Source organism: Suncus etruscus, chromosome 19 (assembly GCF_024139225.1).
Source record: "Suncus etruscus isolate mSunEtr1 chromosome 19, mSunEtr1.pri.cur, whole genome shotgun sequence".
NCBI classification, from domain to species: domain Eukaryota; kingdom Metazoa; phylum Chordata; class Mammalia; order Eulipotyphla; family Soricidae; genus Suncus; species Suncus etruscus.
The window spans coordinates 40,686,120-40,709,888 of NC_064866.1; the positions used below are offsets into that span (position 1 = coordinate 40,686,120).

The 23,769-nt window shown below is 37.9% G+C and overlaps 1 protein-coding gene and 1 non-coding gene across 2 annotated transcripts in view; one reads left to right on the top strand and one right to left on the bottom strand.

The window, feature by feature from the left end:
- KCNQ3 (potassium voltage-gated channel subfamily Q member 3) overlaps window positions 1-23,769 on the bottom strand; it is a 333,549-nt gene that overhangs the window by 11,110 nt on the left and 298,670 nt on the right. Inside the window, exons 9-10 of the mRNA XM_049765627.1 lie at window positions 20,825-20,851; window positions 255-457 (exon numbers count right to left, since the gene is read on the bottom strand). Of these exons, the coding sequence (XP_049621584.1) occupies window positions 255-457; window positions 20,825-20,851 (230 nt within the window). The remainder of the gene's footprint in view (window positions 1-254; window positions 458-20,824; window positions 20,852-23,769) is intronic.
- On the top strand, window positions 12,369-12,496 carry LOC125997809 (small nucleolar RNA SNORA51). The gene has a single exon (XR_007491825.1). It is a non-coding gene; the product is annotated as a small nucleolar RNA SNORA51 (small nucleolar RNA).

A 23,769-nucleotide genomic window follows, 5' to 3' on the forward strand; every position in this document is an offset into this window, starting at 1 on the left:
ACAAATAGACAAAAACAAAAAATACGATGACAGTTGACTGGGCTGGGGGCTGGGGAGATTATTGTAGAATATGGATACCTTTGACCCATTTGGTTAAGATGATACAAGCAAAAGTTGTTCCAGGGAGCATAGGAAATGCATAGCTTTGTATACTAGAGACTTCTTCAGTCTGAAAGGAGGTGGAAGCATCAGGAATGAGCAGGGTTTAGAAGAAGGTGGAGCGGAGAGAGGGAGAGAAGGAAGAAAGGCGTTACCTTCGGAACTCTGCCAGAAAGCGTAGGCTTTCATGCGGAAGGCGGTGCGGAAGCGTTCTTTATTGTTTAAGCCAACAGGCTTTGGTTCTTTAGGAGGGCTTTCTTCTATGGCATCTACATTCAGAGGGGTAAATAGCTTTCCTTTAGTATTGCTACCACGAGGATTAGAAAGGCGAACCCGATCCAAGAGACCCAGCTTTTGGCTACAAAATAAGCAAAAGTGAACAATTTTCCTCCTTCAGTGCAGGCTCTCATAATTTCCCATCCCTCTCCATAAAGATTCACACACTCCTCTACATGGGAATGGTGAAGAACTAAACCCACAATGCTACATTGGGTTTAACAGTTTGGAAGGGGCCAGGGTTTTATTTGGAACACAGCTCCACAACTGACAAGCGGTTATATATGGTTAACAACCTTTGTATCTCTGAATTTAGTTTCTTTCTATGTTCAAATAAGGTAGAGGATCTCAAATAACCAGTTTGTAGAATGTATAGTGAAGTTCCTTCACAGTAAAGGTCCTCCTCAGTTCCCTCTCCTCTGAATCAGTATGTAGTTTTCCTTTCTACTTATCTACGGTGCCTAGATAGTGACTTACAGACAAAACCATATCAAATGTCTTAAACAAAATTATGTTTGGACCAAATGATATCAATTACATAGGTAGGTATTCTAAAGTGATTTCTAAAGCAGGTATTCTAATGTGGTTTCTAAAGACACAAGATATTATCCTAGAGGATAAAATTGGGGGTGGGTGGGAAGAGGCCTCTACTGTTGGACTAAAAATACATGACATCTTTTATCTTTAATCTCTTCTGAAAATATGCATTTCAGTTATGAATGTTGGCAATAAACCCAATAATATTTTCCATACCCCAGTTTGAGCCTGTGACTTTCTACTAAAGAACCCGTCGATTATTTCATAATATTTTGTAGCCAAGTACTTTTGTATTTATTACTCTGAAAATACTTTTATATTCAGCTTATCATTAGGTCTTATTATTTGCATCTCTACATCTAATAAAGTATAGATTATTGCAGCAGATATTTAAGAATTTTGATCATTAAATCTCAACACAATTTATTTATTTCATATGGCTATCAACATGTATTTTGGAGGAGGGGCATCTGCTATCACTATAGTACCAAATATGTTTTTGACAAAAGAAATTATTATCAAGTCTACTGTAAAATGATCATCATGCAAACCAACTTTTCCCTTATTGAAGTCCTACATCATTCCTTTCATTTTGGAATCTCTTCTGAACTCAGGTGTCTCATTTCAACAGGTATATACATTGTCTGCTTCACATGGTTGCAACGAAATGATATTGTCAAGGATCTGACATAGAGCTAGGCACAGAGTCGGGGCTTAATAAATATTTGTAGTGGGGCCAGAGCGATAGCACAGCAGTAGGGCATTTGCTTTGCAAGTGGCCGACCCAGGGCGAACCCGGGTTTGATCCCCAGCATCCATATGTCCCCTAAGCCTGCCAGAAGTGATTTCTGAGTGCAGAGCTGGGAGTAACCCCTGAGCACTGCCGAGTGTGGCCCAAAAAGCCAAAAAAAAATTAAATTAAATTAAAAAATATTCGTAGCCCTTTGACCTGCTGCTACTGGAAACAGAAAATGCAAAACTTTTATGTGGCACATGCTAGAGAGCCTCCATGAATGTTTCTGAACACAGAGCTTTCAGCATTATAATTATGTTTAACACACACTTAAGTGAGAGGTCACTGCTCCATCCCCTCTCAAAGGACTTGGAACCCAGGAAGAATGCATACATTTGTGGGATAAATGAGTGAGTCAGTGAGTTTATTTGTGTTCAGTTTTGCATAAACATATTAGGAATCCTGAAGTGTGGCTCTGGTTATGATAACTCATACTTTGTGCTCAAAGCTGTTGAGGGTCAAGGGTGCTAGAGTTACAGATAAGCTTAGCCCATTTGTCCTGTATCTTTGGGTACCAAATTCTCATGAAATATAGGAGTCTAGCAACAATTTCTTCATTAAAATATTGAGTGTACCACTAATGATAATAACTATAGTGTTTCTTGCCTTCAGCGTGGTCTAGTAACAGTATCAAGATACATGCAATTAATTTAATGAACTGTTAGAGAGGTGGTCATTATTAATAGTCCCTTAGAGCTGTTCAACACTATCATATTAATAGTCTACCTAGGGTCAATTTAGAGAAGTTCTAACGCTCAGAACTATTCATCTTCCCTGAGCCAAGTCAAATTTGTCCTAATGCTTTTCCTAATTGGCACTAGATAAAAAAGACTAACCTATCAAGGCCCATAGGCTAAATATTCTGGAAACTTTTAAAGACATTAAATATTTAAAGACATTAAAGGTTTTTTTTCTTTCAGAATCTTCCTTTTTAAAGACATCTACCTAACTGTCTGTGGATCCAATATGCCATCAAACTAAGTACCTAACAATTCTCCATGTTACATCCTTCATGCCTTCGTACACAAAAGTTCTACAATTTGTAATGACCTTGCTAGCTGTTGTAGATGCTCCATTCTCATCTGTCTTTTAAAAAGGCCTGAGTGATTCTTCTTGGAAATTAGGCACTTCCCATCTACTTCAAAGTCATGATGTTTTTCTAGGTCATCATATTTAATGCACTGTATGGAGACTAGTGACTTTTCCACCTCATGTCCCTCTATTGTGCAACTCTACAAAAGTTAGGCCATTGCTTGATCAACTTCCTACTCAAGACATACTCTTGTTCAACATATACCCTATTTTCATAGGAAAGGCAAAAATCAGGGGGTTTAGGCAAAAATCAGTTTAAGGATAAATATTATGAGTAGCCTGAGACATAGACACATAACACTTTATCTGCACATCAGCATTCTCACATGGATAAAGAGGAAAATCAGTTACCCATGGTGTTTAGGGGATAAAAGACACAACGCATGTAGAGGGCTTAGCCTACTAATGTGATGTAACATTTATGAGATACTCGCTGTCAGATTTATCTCAGTAAATAAACCCCTTTATTAGAAGAAGACGTGGGAAAAAAATGAATACATTTTCCTAGGTCACAAAATGCGTGCTCTTTTTTTTAACATATTTTCTTCTTTTCTTGGGATTTTTATATTACTCTAGAGAAATTATTAATGTCCTAAACATCATTCTCATTGAACTTGAATTCTGCAGGAGATAAGTAGATAAGCCTAAACCCAGGTAAACTAAGCGAGACTAACAGTAGCCATATTATTGCCCTCATTTGAAACCTCAGAGTAACTAACTACTGACTTTCCCAATGATCTGAGGGAACACTCTTGTTTTTTTGGTCTGGGATTTAGGATTCACTTGACATTTCAATCTTCACTGCAATCTCTCATAGCCAGAATTGTTTCAGCTATATTCACGTAATACCTCACTCATCACAGAGTAGTGAAGTGAAATTGCAACAGCATTAGGAACTTAGAAGCATTGAATACAAGTCAGAAACTTCAATTTCTGAATTACAGCCACTACACCTAAAAGGCTTATAGAATTCTTTCTCTGGGTCAAGTGTGAGATTGATTTACTTCTTAATTGTTTCACCTGGAATCTAAGACCTCAAATGATAGTTAAAAGCTAAGCAAAGTGCATCCCTCAAACTCAAACCGCAGGTCTGTCCTCCTCCATATAGATTTCTAATGCATAATTCAGACCTATTAATGAAGGATACTGCAGGTTTTTGCCGTATTGGTGCTGGCACCTCATTTCCTTAGAAAAATGGGATCTTAATTTTCTATAATAATACTATTATTTCCATACATAAATTTAAAATATACGAAGATAGATTAGAGATCTAACAAGAAAATCAAAGTTATTCTGTTTTATAGAACTTTTCCTTGATTTCAGACTCTAGTCTCAGTCACATTAATTTTATTAAACTCCATGCAGTTTCCCAATTCCGTGTTTCCAAATATTTGCATTTATTGTAATCAATATAGCTTCATTAGTTTTTCTTTCATTAGACTGTTTGGCCTAAATATTGGTTCAAACAACTCTAAGTCTCATTTCTACTCTTCTACTCTTAGATCAACTAAGTATCTATGCTATATCCCTAAATTATTTTAGAATGACACTTAAAATTAGTATTATTATTTGGGTTTTGGGTCACACCCAGCAATACTCAGGGATTTCACTCCTGTCTTTGAATACAGGAGTTACTCCTGGCAGTGCTCAGGGGACCATATGGAATGCTGGGGGGTTGAATTCCGACCAGCCATGTATAAGGTGAGTGCCCTGCCCACAGTAAACTATCCCTACAGTATAATAAGTTATATTACTTATATATTATTCATGTAATAAGATCATATATATTCTAGGGAACATCCTCACTAAAGAAATTGTTTTCAATCATAAGTAATTGTTCTACCAGAAAACTTTTGGCAATGTCTGTACACAAATTGGGTAGGATGCTATTGACCATTAGTGGATGGAGGTTAAGGATGCTACCTTACAGTATAGGGAAATGTTGCCACAGCAAAGTTCTAAAAATCCCATTCAAAATATCTTTATATTCAAATTTTTACCTGTAAAATAGATCTAATCTTATGTATTCAACCAAAATTTATTGTTCATCTTGTAAATGCTATATTTCTGGCATAAGAATATTTGCAACGTTGTGCCTTTTCTTCCTCCCAAATGGACTCCTGGATTATAAAAGCAAAAATAACAAAAATAACAAAAAATAGACTGACCTGAGACCTCTTCATAGTTCAGAGAACATAACAAACTTTCTTGGAGAAGCCATCTTATTATACTCTTTTTCCTTTGACTGGCAAGATTAAGTCTTACAAATGCCTTTGGATAATAGAGACATCAGACCTCTGGCTCAACAGTGTTGATCAATGAAAACTGTAATGGAACCTTGACACACGATTACATTTTTTCTCATTACCATAAAAGGTATCCTTTTCTTACCATAATTGTGTATTTGTGTGTGTATTGTGTATTTGTATATTTGTTGATTGCTACTCAAGTGAGCATGCCTACCATTTCTCTCACAAGTCTTCCTAAAATTTTATTAAATGTATGTACATAAATATGTATGTCACCCTAATTCTACTTGACATAATACCAGTCTCCCTCTTATCTGAATCTTTCTCTATAGTCTGTGCTGCTTAGACATGACTCCAAAGTTAAATTACTTTCTTGCCAATAACATTTTCTTTCCTATTCAATTGTTTCTATGATTTTTGAATGATAGCAGTATCTTGCTTAGCATACAGTTTTATTTAAAATACATGGTTTTAAAGACTCCAGTGAGCTTATGAAAATGTAATAAAGATAAGCAATAAACACACAAAAGTACACAATTTGATGAAGAAACAACAAATCTTGTAGTCCAGTGGTCTGCAATCTTTTTTTTTCAACTGAGCCAAATCTCGCCAAAACCATGATTGAAATTTATTTTGAGAGCCACATAGGGCGAGAACTGACAGAGGCTAGGAGCAGAGTCCTGACTCCTGGAGCAGCCGCCTGGCACACAGAAGAGCCACATACTACAGACAATGACTTGGATTGGATGGACTAGTTTGCCTGGAGATGAGAGTTGGTCTTATGCCAGGAAACTTCAGGGGTAGGGTCTTCTTGTATTTAGGACAAGGCTTTTCCTTTCCATGTCACTCATATTTTGGTGGGCCTATGCAAACAATAACTGCCACTCTAACACCATTTTTACTTTGACTCTAATCCTTAAAAAAAAACCACTTAAACTTTTGAGGTTAACTTAAACGAATATGCATGTTCAAGGAAATGTAAAAAAATACTATGCCTTCAATGTTTAAGGAGTTACATAAGCTTTATGGCCTTATATTGCTTTGTGTAGTGCTAAAAATGTTATATTGTACTACAATCTGGGAACTTGAGGGACAAAGTAGTTGTACGTGGGTTCTATTTTATTTTTCTTAATGTTCTTCGGCTGAAAGTTCAAAATTAAGGTATTAGCAAGGGGAGTTCTTCTGAGAATTCTGTGTATGAGTGATTGTCCTTCCACTGTAACTTTACCTTGTCCTCTTTCATTGCATCTTTGTTCTCATAATCTAAAAAAGAAAGTGTAAAGAGCCGCATGTGGCTCATGAGCCGCAAGTTGCCTACCACTGTTGTAGTGGAAGCACAGAGAGGCTGATAGCTGGGGTTGAAAGTCAATGCAGTAGTTTGCGATCAGATGATGAGAGATCTGATATTGAAGTTAGAAATGATGGAGAGAAGACTTTTTGAGAAACGATTGAGAATATTTTATGTAGAAGAATCATATATGGGAATAAGAGGCATCAAGAATGGGTTTGCAACTGAAGGAAAGAATTGAGACCAAAACATATTTTGTGTTCATGTGTCTTTTATTTTTTTGTTCTGGGCACATAAACTTTGTTGCTCAGAAATTACTCTTGGTTTTGCACTTAGGAATCATTCAAGGTGATGCTAGGGGGGGGGGGGCACCAGGGATGTCAGGTATCAAACCAGGGTTGGCCATGCACAAGGCAACAGATTTACTTGCTGTGATAGAAGAATGAACAAGCAACAAAAGGAGAAAATAAGAGAGGCAAAAAGTGTTGCAAAGCTAAAATTCAAACTTAGATTGATCTGCCTCCTAATACAGACCTTCATAATAAAGAAAAATCCCTGAATACAGGAAATATAGAAATATGAGATTTACTGCATGTTACAATGATGGCAATAATGAAAGCAAATGTCTTATTCAGATTTACCATGGGTACGTCTCTATTCTAAGTGCCTAATCCTTGTAGCAATCATAGAAGGTAGATTCTCTTGCTATAAAAATTGTAAAGAAAGAGAACTAAATGATAGAAATTTGGCAGCATGTCCAATATTGCATAGTCAAGATTCTTCTCATTTCTTTTCTTTTATTTTCTCTTTTATTTCATCTTTTTATATGCCGGACTATCCCAGGGCTTATTCCTGGCCCTGAGCTCAGAGATAATTACTAGTGATGCTCAGGGGATCGTAGACAGTATCACAGATCAAACCTGAATCTGCCAATTGCAAAGCAAATGACCTACCTGCTATACCGTCTATCTTGTTTTGTCTACTTTTGTAAGTGACTAATTTATCCCATGTTATTTTGATTTACATTAGTGGATGAATCAAAATAACATGGGATAAATTTTATTGGTATGGCCACAAACTCAGAGTACATAGAATGTTAAGTAGTTCAGAAACTCAACGGTCCCAAATGAGTCTTTTAACAAAAAAAATAAAAAAGCAGCCCAGGTTCCTTTGACAGTGTCTAGACTGGAGAGAATAAAGAGCCTAGAGAGCAAAAAATAAGGAAGCAGGAAGTGAATGAATTGAGTGCTGAGCTGTAAGAATCAGCATCATGACTTTGAAATAACCCTGATGTATTAATCTGGTTCTTTCTCATTTGGATGTTTGCAAAGTTAGCTGAGCTAATGGCATATTCAATTTCCTCTGATCCAGCAAATCTGGAAATCTGTGAGCATGATCCCAGGATACTTTGAGCCTGGTGCCCTAAAGGCATAGTCACATAAATTGATGTGAAAGTTGGAAGTAGTGGGCTACTCATGGTATTCTAAAAATTAATTACCTCATGTACCTAATTTTTCTGTAGAAACAATATACTAATTGACCAGCAATAACCTCTAGTGTGTGTTATATATCTGGCTCCAAATGCTGTTTTGGCTATTTTTTAAGACTGGTGGCAGAGTTGTTCCACTTTCTACAGAAGGGCAGGAGGATAGAGAGATGTGATATGAGGTGCCCTAAATAATAGAGCTAGGAAGTAGACTGGTCAGGGTAGTCTGTGAGATTCGGAGCCTCAAATTTCTATCATTCTCTCTTAATGCTATGGTTATTCGTTTGTTTGTTTATGGTTAAAGAGAATACCAGATATCTGCAGACACAGATACCTGCACAGTTCACAGCTGAACTTTTGTCTGAGTAGTTTTACCTTCTTGAGCCTGGAGTAACAAAGAATAAAATCTAACCGTCAGAAAAGCATAGCTCATGATCAAGTATCCCAGATCTGCTCAATATCCACCCTCTGCAAGGCCTTCATTCAAGAGGGTTCAATGTAGTCTCCAAAGGACATTAAAGCAGGAACCAGAGACTGTAAAGAGGAATTTATTTACTGAGAGATTTTACAAGTGTTATCAAATTGCTAGGGTAAACCCTTCGACCAGTAATTTAACGGTTGAAAGGAAAAGACAAGGAGTTAAGGAAACAGAAAAACAAGTAGATTGAAAGCTCTAAGGATGTCTAGTCACTAGAAGAATGAAAGAATAAATTTCTATTGTATTAAACATTACCCAGTTCTGATTATTTAAAATGGCAGCCCAAGGGGCCCAGAGAGATAGCATAGTGGCGTTTGTCTTGGAAGCAGCTGACCCAGGACCAAAGGTGGTTGGTTCGAATCCCGGTGTCCCATATGGTCCCCCATGCCTGCCAGGAGCTATTTCTGATCAGACAGCCAGGAGTAACCCCTGAGCACTGACGGGTGTGACCCAAAATCCAAAAAAAAAACCAAAAACAAAAAAACAAAATGGCAGCCCAAGGAAACAGTTCAGGCAACAATAAAGGTAGTGGATGCACAACTATTGTTTTCAGACTGATAGAACTAAATCAAAAACTACCTTTTAGCGATGGAAGGAGATGAAGTTGCAAGATTAGTTGCAAAATAGCGAGTGTGACTGACTAGGGATTAGGGATTCTGTACTAAAGGTCAGACTCACATATAGCCCTTTTCTAGGATTCCTGGTATTTTTGAAGGTCAGACATGCCAAGAAGAATTAGTGGCAAGTGTGACAATGCTCACTGTTGCTTCCTCAGTCAAATTCTTCTTTGTCCAGTAGATGTAGACTATGTTTTGATATTATCTATCTCTTCTATGTTACAGCAGTCTCACAATTCAGAAGCAAAAAGATGCTATAAGTAGGCAAACAACCATATCCTTGCACATTCCAAAGGGAAAATTAAAACTAAGTTCTCAGAAGATGTTGGAGATCACTCTGAGGTTAAATATAATAAGTTCAAATTGCAGCTACTTGGCAGCCTGGAATCAGTGTTGCTAGGTTTGGATGGCAGGAAAAATTACAAAAAGTTATGGGATTGTGTCCAGGGCTCTTAAATAGTTCTGGGCAACAATTTTTTCATCAGTAAATCAGGGAGGTTGCTTTTAACAATCTCTAAATTCCTGCATACTTTTAAAAGTCATTGATTCTAGGACATGGAATGAAATTCATTGCCAGTATTATATATTACCCTATGAAACAAATTTCATGTGGCTGAGAATACAATGAGAGAGAATGTACAAATTATAACATCTAAACATAAAAGATTCTAGTTTTGTCGCTTTCTGTTCCACAACTGTCTTTCATGTAGAGATTCTAACTACATAAGCCAAGAAAAGATAGAAGCTAATTAAACAAGAGGGAAGTGGGGAGAGGGCCTAGGGTAACTGATTAGATAACTGTCCCAACAACTGTGAGTACTAGCACAGTGTCTGGGTCTTTGCACCAGGAAGCTAGATCGTGAAGACCTAAGTTCTTCTTATTTTTTTAAAATAAAACACCACATGCAATTAAAGTCTTTAAATCTCACTTTCATCATCTGCAAGATAGTGATTAAAAAATGTAGGAGGCCAGAGCAGTGGCGAAAGTGGTTGGGCATCTGCCTTGCATGTACTAACCTAGGATGGACCTTGGTTCGATCCCCCAACATCCCATATGGTCCCCCAAGCCCTTTGTACTAGCCAAAAGTAACCCCTGAGAGTCACCAGATGTGGCCCATAATCCAAAAAAAAAAAAAAAAGTATCTCTGGACCTCCCAGCCACCATCACAAAAGCCCCAGGCCCACTCAGAAAAAAAAGAACAGCCCACACCCTCCACATCCCATCCTCTAAGACCCTAGCACTGCGGGGGTGGGGTGTAGGGACACCTCCCATTCCCTAATAAATTTAGGGCATACAAAATAGCCCTTTCCCCACCCTTACGCCTCCCAACCTCCCAGCCACCATCACTAAAACTCCATGGCCACACTGGCCACATTGCTCTACTGCCCCCAAAAATTACACTTTATCTTATAGCAGTCGGTTCTAGGCAGAACGAGCCTAACATTTTTCTCTCTTAAAAAAAAATAACAGCCCCAAGACCAGAAGAAAAACCCAACAAATTAGTGTACATTTCTATTATACTTGGGCAACCTCACTTAGTTAGAATAAACTCCGAAACAGACATACCTCCAACCACCTCTATTCAATTAAACAGACTACTTAAAAAAAAAACAACACAACAACATAAACAAAAACCAAACTCCCTGAAACTCCTCTGGCACTCCAAAACACCGGATGCAAGGGAAACTAAAGAAGACACCAGCAGCTGGGGATATGGAGAGAAATCTTAGAAAATTTTAAAGTCTTTGAAAGTGCAGAAACCCTCTAGATGAGTATAAAAACAAATAAACAAACAAAAAAAAACCCAGCATTTAATGTCTTAGCAATGAAATTTAAGGCACTACTAGCAAAGAAATTAGACAAACAACTCAAACAACTCAAAGAAAAAATCTACCAGAAGATGAGAGAATCTATACAAATGGAACTAAGAGAACTAAAACACATGCTAGCAAGCCATAGTAACAGAATTACATACATATAGAATCTCATGGATAAACTTGACAACAAAATACAAGCCATAAACAATAAAGAAATGAGAGACAAAACATTGGAAGAAAATGTAAGGTACTTAATGAACAAAGACAAAAGAAATAATCTATGACTAATAGGAATACCAAAATGGGAGGGAAAAGGAAAAGGGGAAGAACAAGTAGTGAGGGAAATAATAGCAGAGAATTTTCCCACTCTCTGGAAAGAGGAACATGTACAAATCCAAGAGGCAGAAAGAGTACCAAACAAAATAGACCCTAACAGATCAACACCAAGATAAATAGTAATCAAAATGTAAAAAAAACTCGGGCCCGGAGAGATAGCACAGTGACGTTTGCCTTGCAAGCAGCCTATCCAGGACCAAAGGTGGTTGGTTCAAATCCCGGTGTCCCATATGGTCCCCCATGCCTGCCAGGAGCTATTTCTGAGCAGACAGCCAGGAGTAACCTCTGAGCAATGTCGGGTGTGGCCCCAAAACAAAAACAAACAAATAAACAAAATGTAAAAAAACTAAGAGAGATGTATTCTTCAAAGCAATAAGGGAGAAAAAATATCTCAAGTACAAAGGAAAAAAAAATCAAACCAGATTTTTCATTTGAAAAAATTCAGGCAAAAAGACAGTGAAATAACATATTTAAACTACTGAATAAAAAATTCCAACTTAGAGTCCACTATCCAGAAAATTCGAATTTACATGGGAGGGAGGGTTAAAACCATTTTCAAAGAATAAAGAACTCGCAATACTTGTGCTAACCAAACTGACTCTAAATGAACTACATAGATATCAATTATGCAAACCAAACACCAAATTGAAACAACAACAATCTTATACAATATAATAGCACAATAGCCCTCTCTGTCAATAATTTCCTTAATAGATTCCATATACATTCATGTATAGGAAAATTTCATGACTTCATCTCTTCTGATGGCTGCATAATATTCCATTGTGTATATGTACTATAGTTTCTTTAACCATTTACCTATTGAGGGGCATCTAGGCAGTTTCCAGAGTCTGGCTATTGTAAATAATGCTGCTATGAATATAGGTGTGAGAAAGAGATTTTTGTATTATTAGATTTTTGTATCTATTATGCTGAGTGAAATAAGTCAGAGGGAGAGAGATAAACACAGAATGGTCTCCCTCATCTATGGGTTTTGAGAAAAATAAAAAACATTTATGTAATGATTATCAGAAACAAAATAGAAGAGGACTGGAGGGTCCAGCTCCTGACATGAAGCTCACTACAGGGATCGTTTAGCGCAGTCACAGAAATAATTACACTGAGAATTATCATAACCAAATGTGACTGAATGAGGGAAGTACAAAGCCTATCTAGAGTACAGGCCAGTGTGGGGTGGGAGGAAGGACATTTGGGATATTGGTCATGGGAATGTTGCACTGGTGAAGAATTTATATGAATATATTAAAAAAATCAAAAAAAGAAGAAAAGAAAAGATAAGGCCTCCCAATTCTTACCACAGGCTGTGTTCTTTACCCTGACTGTATAGAAAGAGGAGGTAAATGCAGCCCATATATACCTCAACATAGGCCCTTTGCCTGGTCTGTATTGTGAATTAGGGGACAAAAAATAATAATAATTTCCTTAAATGCCAATGGACTAAACTCTCCCATTGAAAGGCACAGAGTAGAGGGCTGGGTTAGTAAACAAACCCCAGATGTCTTCTGCCTGCAGAAACATACTTAAAAGTTTATGATTGACACAGGTTGAGAGTAAGTAGATGGAAATCAATTTATACATGCTACTGGAAAACAAGAAAAAAGCAGGACAGCCATACTCATATTAGACCAAATTGCATTCAACCTCAAGAAAGTACTCAGAGACAAAGATAGACACTACTTATTGATCAGGGGAACATTAGACCAATAAGCACTAAAGCCAATCAACATTTATGCACCAAATGTAGAACCAGCAAAATATGGAAAGCTTTTGCTCACAAACCTGGAGAAACATATGGAATAAAATGTGATAGCAGTGGGAGATTTCAACACACAATTATTCCACTAGACAGATACACTAAGCAGAACTTGCAAACACATAAGAGCCCTAAACAAGAAACTAGGAGAACTATGACTAATGGGCTGGAGGAGAAAGACCTCACCCTCCTTCCCTCCATCAGTCAGCCCCCTCAAGGGCTGACTTGCAACAAAACAGAACTTCTAGAACTGTAAAGAAAGACTCTATCCTAGGCTTCATCCTATGATCTGTGTAAATACCAAGATCTCTAGTTACAGAGGTCTGATTTTATCATTCACAACTGAGCAGAAAGTTTCCCTGGCACCATAAAAGACCTAGGGGAGTAAAAAAGAGAGCCTGTATGGAGTCTGTAGTAATTCCTATGGCAATATGCTTCAAGGACGGAGAAACCTGTATCTTTTGGGCCAAGAAAATTCCCTTTCTTTTTTTTTGGGGGGGGGATTCCCTTTCTAACCTCCCCAATATTTATTGTGCCTATGCAAAAAAAAATCACATTTTTTAAATTTCAGAATCATGGTTATTGTTTGGTTGTTGTCTTTATTGCTGTGGTGCTTTTCAGTTTTGTTTTTTTTTTGTCATTGTAGTTTTGTTTTTTGTTTGTTCATTTGTTTTCTTGTTTGTCAGTTTTTTGGAGGGGTTGTATTTTTTTTGTCTTTTTGTTATGTTTTTCTTTCTTTTTCCTTTTCTTCTCTTAAATCAATATTTATAACCTCTAGATGGACTCCTCCCGGATTTTAGTTTTTTTTTTTTTTGCTTTTTTGTTGTTGTTCTTATTTGTTTGTTATGTTTTTAGGTTTTTTTATTCAAACAGAACCACATATTTAAATTATCTTGTTCTACCTCATAAATTGAGGGGGGAAAATGGAGGGTAACAAGACCAAAAAGTCATATGAACATTAAGTAGAAATAAAAAATGATCAGACTTAAACACCAAATCCAAAGCGAATGACAACAGAATTTATACCCAATCTAAAACAAGCTAGACACAAAGGGGACCAATTATACTAGCAGCCTGGGAGGGGGTGGGGCAAAAAAAAAAGATTGTAGGGATGGGGCAAAAAAGAAAAGATTGTAGAAAGAAGACGTGGAGAATATCTAACACCTGGCGACTAAACAACATGCTGGTCAACAACAGCTGGATCATATAGAAAATCAAGGAAGAAATAAAAAGATTCCCTGAGACAAATGATAATGAAAAAACAAATTGCCAAAATCTATGGGACACAGTAAAAGCAGTAATTGGGGAAAATTCATAGCAATTCAGACCTATGTTAGGAAAGATAAAAATGACAAAATCAATAGCTTAAAAGTACATAGTAAGCATCTGGAAAACCAGCAGCAAAGGAACTCAAACACAGATAGAAGAAAAGAAATAATAAAAACCAGAGTAGAGATAAACAACATAAAAACAAAGAAAAAATATGAAGAATCAACGAGACCACAAACTGATTTTTTTTTTTTTTGGTTTTTGGGTCATATCTGGCAGTGCTCAGGGGTTACTCCTGGCTCTACGCTCAGAAATTGCTCCTGGAATGCCAGAATTCAAACCACCATCCTTCTGCATGCAAGGCAAATGCCTTAACTCCATGCTATCTCTCCGGGCCCATGAAATTATTTTTTAAAAGTAAATAAAATAGACAACCCTCTAGCAAGATTCACAAGCAAAAAATAAAGAGAAAACACTCAAATAAATCAGATCACAAAAGAAAGAGAAGAGATTACAACAGAACCTCAAGACATCCAAGATAAAGGAAGCTGTAGCAATAGCACAATGGTAGGGTGTTTGCCTTGCATGCAACTAACCCAGGACATACTACAGTTTGATTCTTGGCATCCCATATGGTCCCCTGAGCCAGCTAGGAGTAATTTCTGAGCTCAGAGTCAGGAGTAATCCCTGAGCATACCCGGGTGTGACCCATAAACAAAAACAAAAAGAAATCTAAGACATCGTGAGGGCTTATCAACAACTATACTCAGTTAAGTTAGAGAACTCAGGAGAAATGGGCATATTCCTAAAAGAAAAATATCATCTCCTAAGACTTAATAAAGAGGAAGTAGAAAGCTTAAACAGGCCAAACAACTATGAAAATTAAAGAAGTAATTAAGAAACTCCCCCAAGAATAAAAGTCCTGGACAGATGGTTTTACAGGTGAATTCTAGCAAACATTCATATACGAATTAATACCATTTATCCTCAGACTCTTCCAAAATATTGAAAAGCCAGGAATCCTCCCTAATACATTTTATGAAGCTAACATCTCACTCATTTTCAAAGCTGACAAAGATATCACCAGAAAAGAAAACTACAGACCAATCACACTAATGAACATGAAGAAGAATTGAACAGAAACTTTTCTGAGGAAAACCAACAGACAAATGAAAACATGTTTTCTTATTTTACCTAAAACAAAGATCATCCCTGGTTCCTTTGTATGCTTGTTTAAAACTTGGATTTACCTCAAAATAGAGATTGTTTTACTTGTAATTTGAATAGAACTGGCTCAGGATATCCTGAAATATTTGTATTTACTGCCCCACCAGGTGGTGGTATCTGTACTCTATAAAAGAAGGCAGTTCTGGTAGGCAGCAGGCACTCCATACCTAGGTAGAAGATGGACAGACGACAAGTGTTTTGCCCTCAGCCTGGTTTGGAAAATGTCTTGTGTGACCCTGATTCAGACTTGTTCACCTGGGCTTGGAGACGATTTTACATGGGAATGGGGGTGATTTTACAATTGGCGCCTGAACCAAGGACCTAGGGACCCAAGAAGACCACAATGATGGTGAGTTATTTGACCTTCTGGTAGATAATCACCATCATGGTCCCCTCAAGCTGGATTGAATGTGCCATGCCTTTCACTGGATCATTGATGAATATGGCTCCTGTTCTGAATATACCTGCATTTCTCACACTGAACATTTGCTTTGACTTGAACATTAGCTGTCTACCCCTGAACTTGAGTTCAGCATGGTTCTCTGTACCTACACTAGGAATTGATCATCTGCCAGTACAGACTTCGGATCTGCACCCTCTGGCCACAATCTGGTCTCTCTCAATATCTAGAAGAGTTCTGGAAATCAGAGTCTCTACCTACCCTGAAGAGGGATGGGACAGACCTCCTTCTAACAGGACACTCCTACAGAGGACGAGAGGCTCAATGCAACCTTACAGCTCAAACTGTGTTTGAGGGGAAACGTTCCTGGAATTAGAAGAAAGAGTATGGGATTAGACAAATTAATGTGCCTGGAGCCTGAAGATGGCACTAAGGCGGGATGCTTTGTGTGTAGGGATATCCTGTTTTTAGGCCAAAAAGTTTTTTTTTTTTTTTACGTTTGCCCAACGTTTGTTGTGCCTATGCAAAATATTGCCAACCTTTATCTTTAGAGGCATATGCCATAATATTAGAATCATGAGATGGGAATTATTTTGTTTTTCTATAAAATTAATTAGGGAGAGATGTTGGTTTACTGGTCCTAACCTAATCAATTTTTGTACTCCATGCTAGGGTGTGATCTGTTGATGGGATATTGGATTATTACCTACTTGGTATTCCTCTCCCAACATAGGCTGTGGCCTGGTTCTTGTCAATAAAAACAGGGGTCTGAAGACAGCAGAGGCTCATTTTTTGGTTTTCTTCCACTGAGCTGTGTTCCTGCTTAGGAGCAGAAAGCTTGGGTGGTTGAATTCCTTGCTGGAGTTCTGGATTTCCTGAACCTGCCCTTGAAGTTCTTCACTGTGTGGAAGCAACGATTGCTTCTAGACCTGCATCTCACCAGATACTTGTTTTGGAGCCCTAGTTTCTATTAACAGTTCACCATCACTTATCATTAGGGAAATCCAAATCAAGACAATGAGGTACCATCTTACACCAGTGATGATGGCACATATAAAAATAATGGGATCAATCGTTGTTGGCATGATGTGGTAAGAAAGGAACTCTCATCCACTCTCTGCTCGTGGGAATGCTGCCTGGTCCAACACCTATGGAAAACAGTATGGTGGGTTCTCAGTAACTTAAAATTGGGCTGCCATATGATCTAGAAATCCCTCTCTTAGGTATCTATCCTCAGGATAGAAAGACATTCACCCAAAAGTATGTATGAACACCACTATTTATGCAGCACTCGGTACAATAAATAAGACTTGGAATCAACCTAGATGTCCAACAACTGATGAGTGGATCATGAAAATGTGGCACATATATGCAATGTAATTCTACATAGCAGTAAGAAATGATACAATCATGCAATTTGCAGCAACATGAATGAAACTAGAAAATATTATGTTAAATGAAGTAAGCCAGAAGAAGGATAAATACAGAATGGTATCACTTATATGTGGTATTTAGAATAACTCCACTAAGAAATATAATGGTCTAAACAGTAGATACTCTGAACACCATAGGTGCCAGGGTATAGCAAGAAGAAGGGGAAAAAAATTCAATGGAAGAGGAGAAACATAAAGCCTTGACTCTTTTATATTACAAAGAAGCCTGCAACAATAGAAATAGCTGTTTAGATTGAAAAGGTGCCCAATCAACCTCCCACAACAAAGGCCTATAATAATGTTCTAATGTTTTTAGCCACAGAAACAGGTGCAGAATATGATTGGAAGCCAGAGACTCACACTGCAGTGCTCACTATCAGTATGTTTTAGTGCCTCAATTTTATTATGTATAAAAGAACTCTTCAACTTCTTTATCCACAGAAGTTCTTGGAGATATAGATTAAACACCTAATTTCACAACTCAGTGTTCTATCATATTACACTCCAAATACAGTGCTCATTATGACAATATCTTGACAAAATACTCCAATTTATCCATTTCTTTTGATTACATCTGCTACTATGATCTAATGCTTATGTCCATAGAGACCACTGAAATAGGAGACTGCACACCGCAGACTTTGTTACAGGCCCTGCACACTGAGTATGTTTTTGAAAATTATTATTGTCTTTTTTCCCCCTTTTTTCTTATTTTTTAATTAAGCTACATTACTATCATAATGTCCACGCTGTCAGTTTCCTTTCAGGAAAGGAACCTTGATGCACAAGACATGGTAGATGATATTACATAGGGTAGATTCCTCTTATAGTGCTCACTACCAGATTACTCTTTATGTAAAATTATGTTTATGCTAAAATGTTCCATGCACACAACTTCATTTAGCGAAGTTTAAGCCCACCATTGATAAAGTGCCTAGAAATTGGAAAACCTTTCCCCTCCAATATGCTGGCCTCCATTCATTTTTATTTTTAGTTATTATTTTAATTAATTAATTAATTTTTTAGCGCTCTGACCCATCCCATAAGGCGTCCAACTACAACCTATAAATAGAGCCCTAATGTGTGTCTATATGTGGGTGTAAAGGTGTATGTATGCATATGTATGTATGTCTTCTATGTTTGGCTAATCTGAATTGTAAATTATCCATGTCCCTGTTTAGAGCCTCTGTTATATATTATTCCTCCCCCCCCCCCCCAGTTCCTCCCTCGGTTCAAAACTCCTTCTATTCTCACTCTCTAAATCCTGATTTGTTTTCTCTCTCTATTTAACCCTCTTTACCCTCAGGAACCAAGACCACCCTCCTGCCCCCAGTAAGCTATCACCTGGCTCCTAAATCGAAAAGGCACCCTCTCAGACCCCCATCTCTCACCTCAGCAAGAAGCTGCAGCAAACCCTCCTGGTGACTCAACCTATGTGGCCCTTTTTCTTTCACCTCCCCAAAATGTGGACTGTTGCTACAGAAGTCAGCTCCAGAGGGATTCTCAGCTTGAGGACACTTTCTGATCCCTTACTGCTGCAAACCATTTCTCAGACTCCACAAGACCGTGGTGCGGTACGAAATGTGTCCTGGATTTTATTCCCCGCCCCCTCAGTCTATCTCAAAAGACTTAATGGAGATCTCTATATTTTCTTTGTATGTTTATTTCCTTAGTAGTTATAACTCTTGATGTGTTTTATTTCCATATGTAGAGATAGCCTCCTCCAATCCCAACCCCCCCCTTTTTTTTCTTGGCTTGTTTTGGTTCTGCTTAGTAAGAAATTCTAGTAGAAAAGTCTTGCTTGGGATAAGAGGTCGGGTCAAAATCAGGGCACAGAGATTGTATAGTTGGTCATTTTTACCCCCAAATGCACCAATAATATAATATGATATCATTCCTGTACACATAGGCACACTAAAATGGGTAAATTTCATGTATAGAATTAATTTATTATCTGACAGGGATAAGAATCCATACATTTTATATTACAGGGGCACCTTCCACCCTGAACATTTGTTAAAGAGCTCGATTTAGATCTCATGTGATCGGACATTGACCACCTAACCCTGAACCCCGGATCCCAACCTTAGAACAGTCACAGTTCCCTGTACCAGCACCAGGACTCAACCCCCCGCCCCCCATGTGGGAGGCCCTACCTTGCACCAGGGTAGCTTCGTAAAACATTCTGATCACTAAGAAATAGTAACAACTTGATCTAAGGGCAGGTTGCCTTATTTCACCTCATCACTTAACCATGCGATAAAATCAGAAATCTCTCCATTCTAGGATCTGTGCAAAAACCAAGATCACTAATTACAGAAGACTGACTACAACAACCGCCACTGAGCAGATCTTTTCCCGGAGCCATAAAGAAAGACTACTCTAGGCTTCATCCTAGGATCTGTGCAAAAACCAAGATCTCTAATTATAGAGGACTGACTTTGACAACCGAGACAAAGCAGAACATTTCCTGGCACTATAAAGAAAGACCCTGGGGTTTGACAACTAACATATCCAGAGCCTGTAGTAGGTCTCATGATAGTAAGCTTCAAGGGTAGAGACACCCTGTATCTCTTAAGCCAAATTCTTTCTAATTTCCCAGGTATTTATGGTGCCTATGCAAAACAAAACAAAACAAAACAAACAACCCTTGCCATACCAGCCCATTTTTTTTTCTCTTTTTTTCTTCTTTTAATTTTATTTCTATTCATAGCTTCTAGACAAGGACTAAGGCCATCTTTTTTTTTTTTTTTTTTTTTTTTGGTAACAAAACTTTAGAACATGAATTTTCTATGTTTTCCTACATATTGAGAAAAAAAAAGTGGATGGGACCCAGAAGGAAGCAGTCTCGAGAGCATTAAGTGGAAATAAAAAATGACCTGACCTAATTACCCAAACCAAAGGGAACACCAATAGAATCAAGAGACTCCAACTACAATAAGCTATACACAAAAGGGAGCTGTTAGACTAGCAGTCCAGGGGTCTAAGAGTATGAGATGCATGCTGGGAACTGCATAGCAGAGGAAGGTTAACACTGCTGGTGGGAATGGCCCTAATTTACTGTCGCTGTGTATTTTAAATACAACTGTGAAAGACTTTTAATTTACATTGGTCTCAATAAAAATTATAAAAAAAAATAGTCTCTATCACAGAGGCCATCTAAGAGGTAGGCAGAACTATACCTATTGATAGCTCCAAAACCCAAACACTGTGAGCCAAGCAATGAATAAACAATAGATCATGAGAAATAACATGGCATCAAGAGTCAGAATCTGAGTTTGAAGGTTAGGCTTTCCAGTCACTGAAGCCCTGTGGAGCTCTGAGATCCAACCTCTTCAATTCTCAAATAAGGATAGATGGGGCCTATCTTATACTGTAGTTGTGAGGACCAATGTGGGTAATATATGCAGAACTCCTGGCCCACTGTTTTGCTAAAGGGGGAGTGGATTGTGTTCTGCCATAACTGTTACAAAGGAATTCTTGCATAAATTAACATGTAAAAAGAAGAGGAATCTATGTACTAATGAGTCCTTAAATTCTTTCTTTTGCTTCAAGAGCTGCCAGGGGTCCTTCACCATGCAAAGCTGAATGAACCCTTGGGAATGCCACAGTGGTAGGGAGAAAAGCATTTATAATCAGAGACGTTACGTACCTGGCTGCTGTCTCCAATTGGTCTTTCCTATAATGAGATGAGGGACAGGAAGAAAATTAATTAATTTAAATTTACATATCAAAGTTCCCCTGTCCCCCAAATTTACCTAAAGCTTTGCCCGAAGGAGACAAAAGAGCACAGTGGAGTTGTGAGGCAAAAAGGCCACTGGAAAACCAATAAATGAGTTGCGTGTTCTAGAAAGAACCCAAGCCCTTATTGCTAAGGTTTACTTTTTGGCAACCAAGGTGCTTCTTAGCCTGCATTCATTTATTCATCTAGAAAATTTTTGTTGAGCACCCACTTTGTTTGAGGCCTTGTCCTAGCCTTACAATGACACAAACTAAACTAGAAAACCAGGAGCCAGAGTGATAGCACAGCGGTAGTATGTTTGCCTTGCACGTGACCAACAGAGGATGGACCCCGGTTCAATTCCCAGCAGCTCATATGGTTCCCTTAGCCTGCCAGGAGTGATTTTTGAGTGCAGAGTCAAGAATAACCTTTGAGCGCTACCGGGTGTGACCCAAAAACCAAACAAACAAACAAAACCAAAAGAGGAAACAAGGATTTTCCTGACATAGCAGCCATATACTCTGTCCCTTTATGAATACATTATCATCATGGTCAACAACATCAATACTAACATTTCTTGAGAAGTAACTACGAGGCAGATTCTATTTTAAGTGTCTTTACAGATTGATAACTTTAATCCTCATAATAAACCAATGAGGTAAGTGGTATTAGCATTCTCATTTTTCTGTTACGGAAACTGAGGCCCAGATAAGCATGAGAACTTCTCACATTTCACAGTTGGAAAGTAGCCAAGTCAAGACTTAAATTCAAGCAAATGATCTAATACTGGAGCCCACACTTCTAAATAGTAAACTGCATCTGTATAAACATTCACATAGTTGTGAGCCTTCCCTCAGACTCCATTGGAATGGCCTTCTTTTCTCTGCCTGATACAGTCTTACCCTTTGAACTCAAGCTAGATGGGGTTTTTCATCCAATGTCCCATAGTCAAGATTGTGCTAATCTCTTCACATATGGCCTTATTCTCAAATAGCATTGATTTAGAATTATACACATGCTGGTTTTTGAACTGCTTGGGGTTTGGCATGTTTATCTCAGGTCTAAAGCATAAACACCCTAAAGCCTGGCATGTGAAAAATGAGCATGGAACAAATAACTGACCTATAATTGGTGCCTTAGGATTGTCATTTTATCCCATAAGTCAGAACTTCCCATTACGTGTGCAGCTGCAAGTGGCTGCATGTTACTTCACTTCTTTATATCTCACTGTGAACATACAGTAGGTATTCACCTACGAACACAACACACAAGAAATACATCCAAACTCCAAAAATCACAATGGAAAAGCAACAAATAATTCCAGCATGCTTAGTAAGCAAAAATGGTATCCTTAATAACTTAATCAGAACCAGCTATATAACCTCTCTAAGAAAGATATAGAGAGAAAATATTGAGCATGTTTAAATGAGCACAAAGAAACAATGGGAGAGACTGGCAATAAAGCACAAAAGGAAATAAGAGCAGAAATGAGATAACTACAAATAAAAATGACAGACCTTAAAACATGGTAGGCTAAATCAAAAACTCACTGGAAATTCTCACTAGCAGAGTAACAACAGAATCAGTGAACTCCACTCTGAGGTGCAGAAAAAGTTCAGACAATAGGTGAGTGGAAAAAAGAAAACTTCAAAATCAAAAGATAACAAGAAAATTTTGAGATGAATTCAAGAGGAACACGTAAGAATAAACTGGCTGAGCCACAACGGACCTGGGTTTGATCTCCGGCAGAATCTCATATGGTCTCCCAAGCCAGGAGCAATTTCTGAGCATGTAGCCAGGGGTAACCCTTGAGCATCACCAGATGTGGCCCCAATACAAATAAACAAACAAAAAACCCAAAAAGAACCATCAAGGTCCAAGAGTGCCAGAAAGGCAACACCAATAATGCAAAAGCACTCAAATACAATGCTGAGACATTTTTAGAACTAAAAAGTACATTTAACCACATCTAGGGGGCCTGAAGGGTATCAGCTAAAAGATATCTAAATAAAAAGACTCCAAGACATATTCTAATCAGAATGGTGAAAGCCATAAATAGAGTTAAAAGTAAGATCAAATAAGGAAATCATATGCAAAGGAGCATCTTTGAGATTTACAGCACATTTACTAAAGGACACCTTCTGGGCCAAAAAGCATAATAAAAAAATAAACCAATGTACAAACAAGTGAACAAAAACCAAACAAACAAATGAACACCTCACCAATAATAGTTTACCCAGCTAGACTCACATTCATATTTTATGGAATGATATAAAACTTCACAGATAAACAACAAACAACTCAGGAACTCCATAGATTTAAAATCATTTTTACAAGAAGGACTAAAGGGATTAATTTAAGAAAAGGAGAATTAATAGACATGCCAAACACCTGCAGAAATATGACACAAAACTCCATGACAATAATCTCTCAATGTCAGTGGGCTAAATGCACCAATTGAGAGACACAGGTGGTAGACAGACAAAAATTGAGCCCTACTTTCTGCTGCCAGCAAGAAATACTTGTTAATAGTGAGAACAAACATAGATTCAAAGTCTAAGGTTGGAAGAATACCTAGGTCATGATCGTTTCAACCTTTCATTTTGTGCGATGTTAAGGTAAACACATTATTTTGGTTCATTTCCTTTCTAAAGCATATGGTAAGAGAAAACTCCGACTTTCTAAAAATCTAGCTCTGACTCAATTAAGAAAATAAGGGACCGGAGAGATAGCATGAAGGTATTGTGTTTGCTTTGCTTGCAGAAGGACGGTGGTTTGAATTCCAGCATCCCATGTGGCCCCTCTAGCCAGGAGCAATTTTTGAGCATAGAGCCAGGAGTAACCCCTGAGCGCTGCTGGGTGTGACCCAAAAGCCA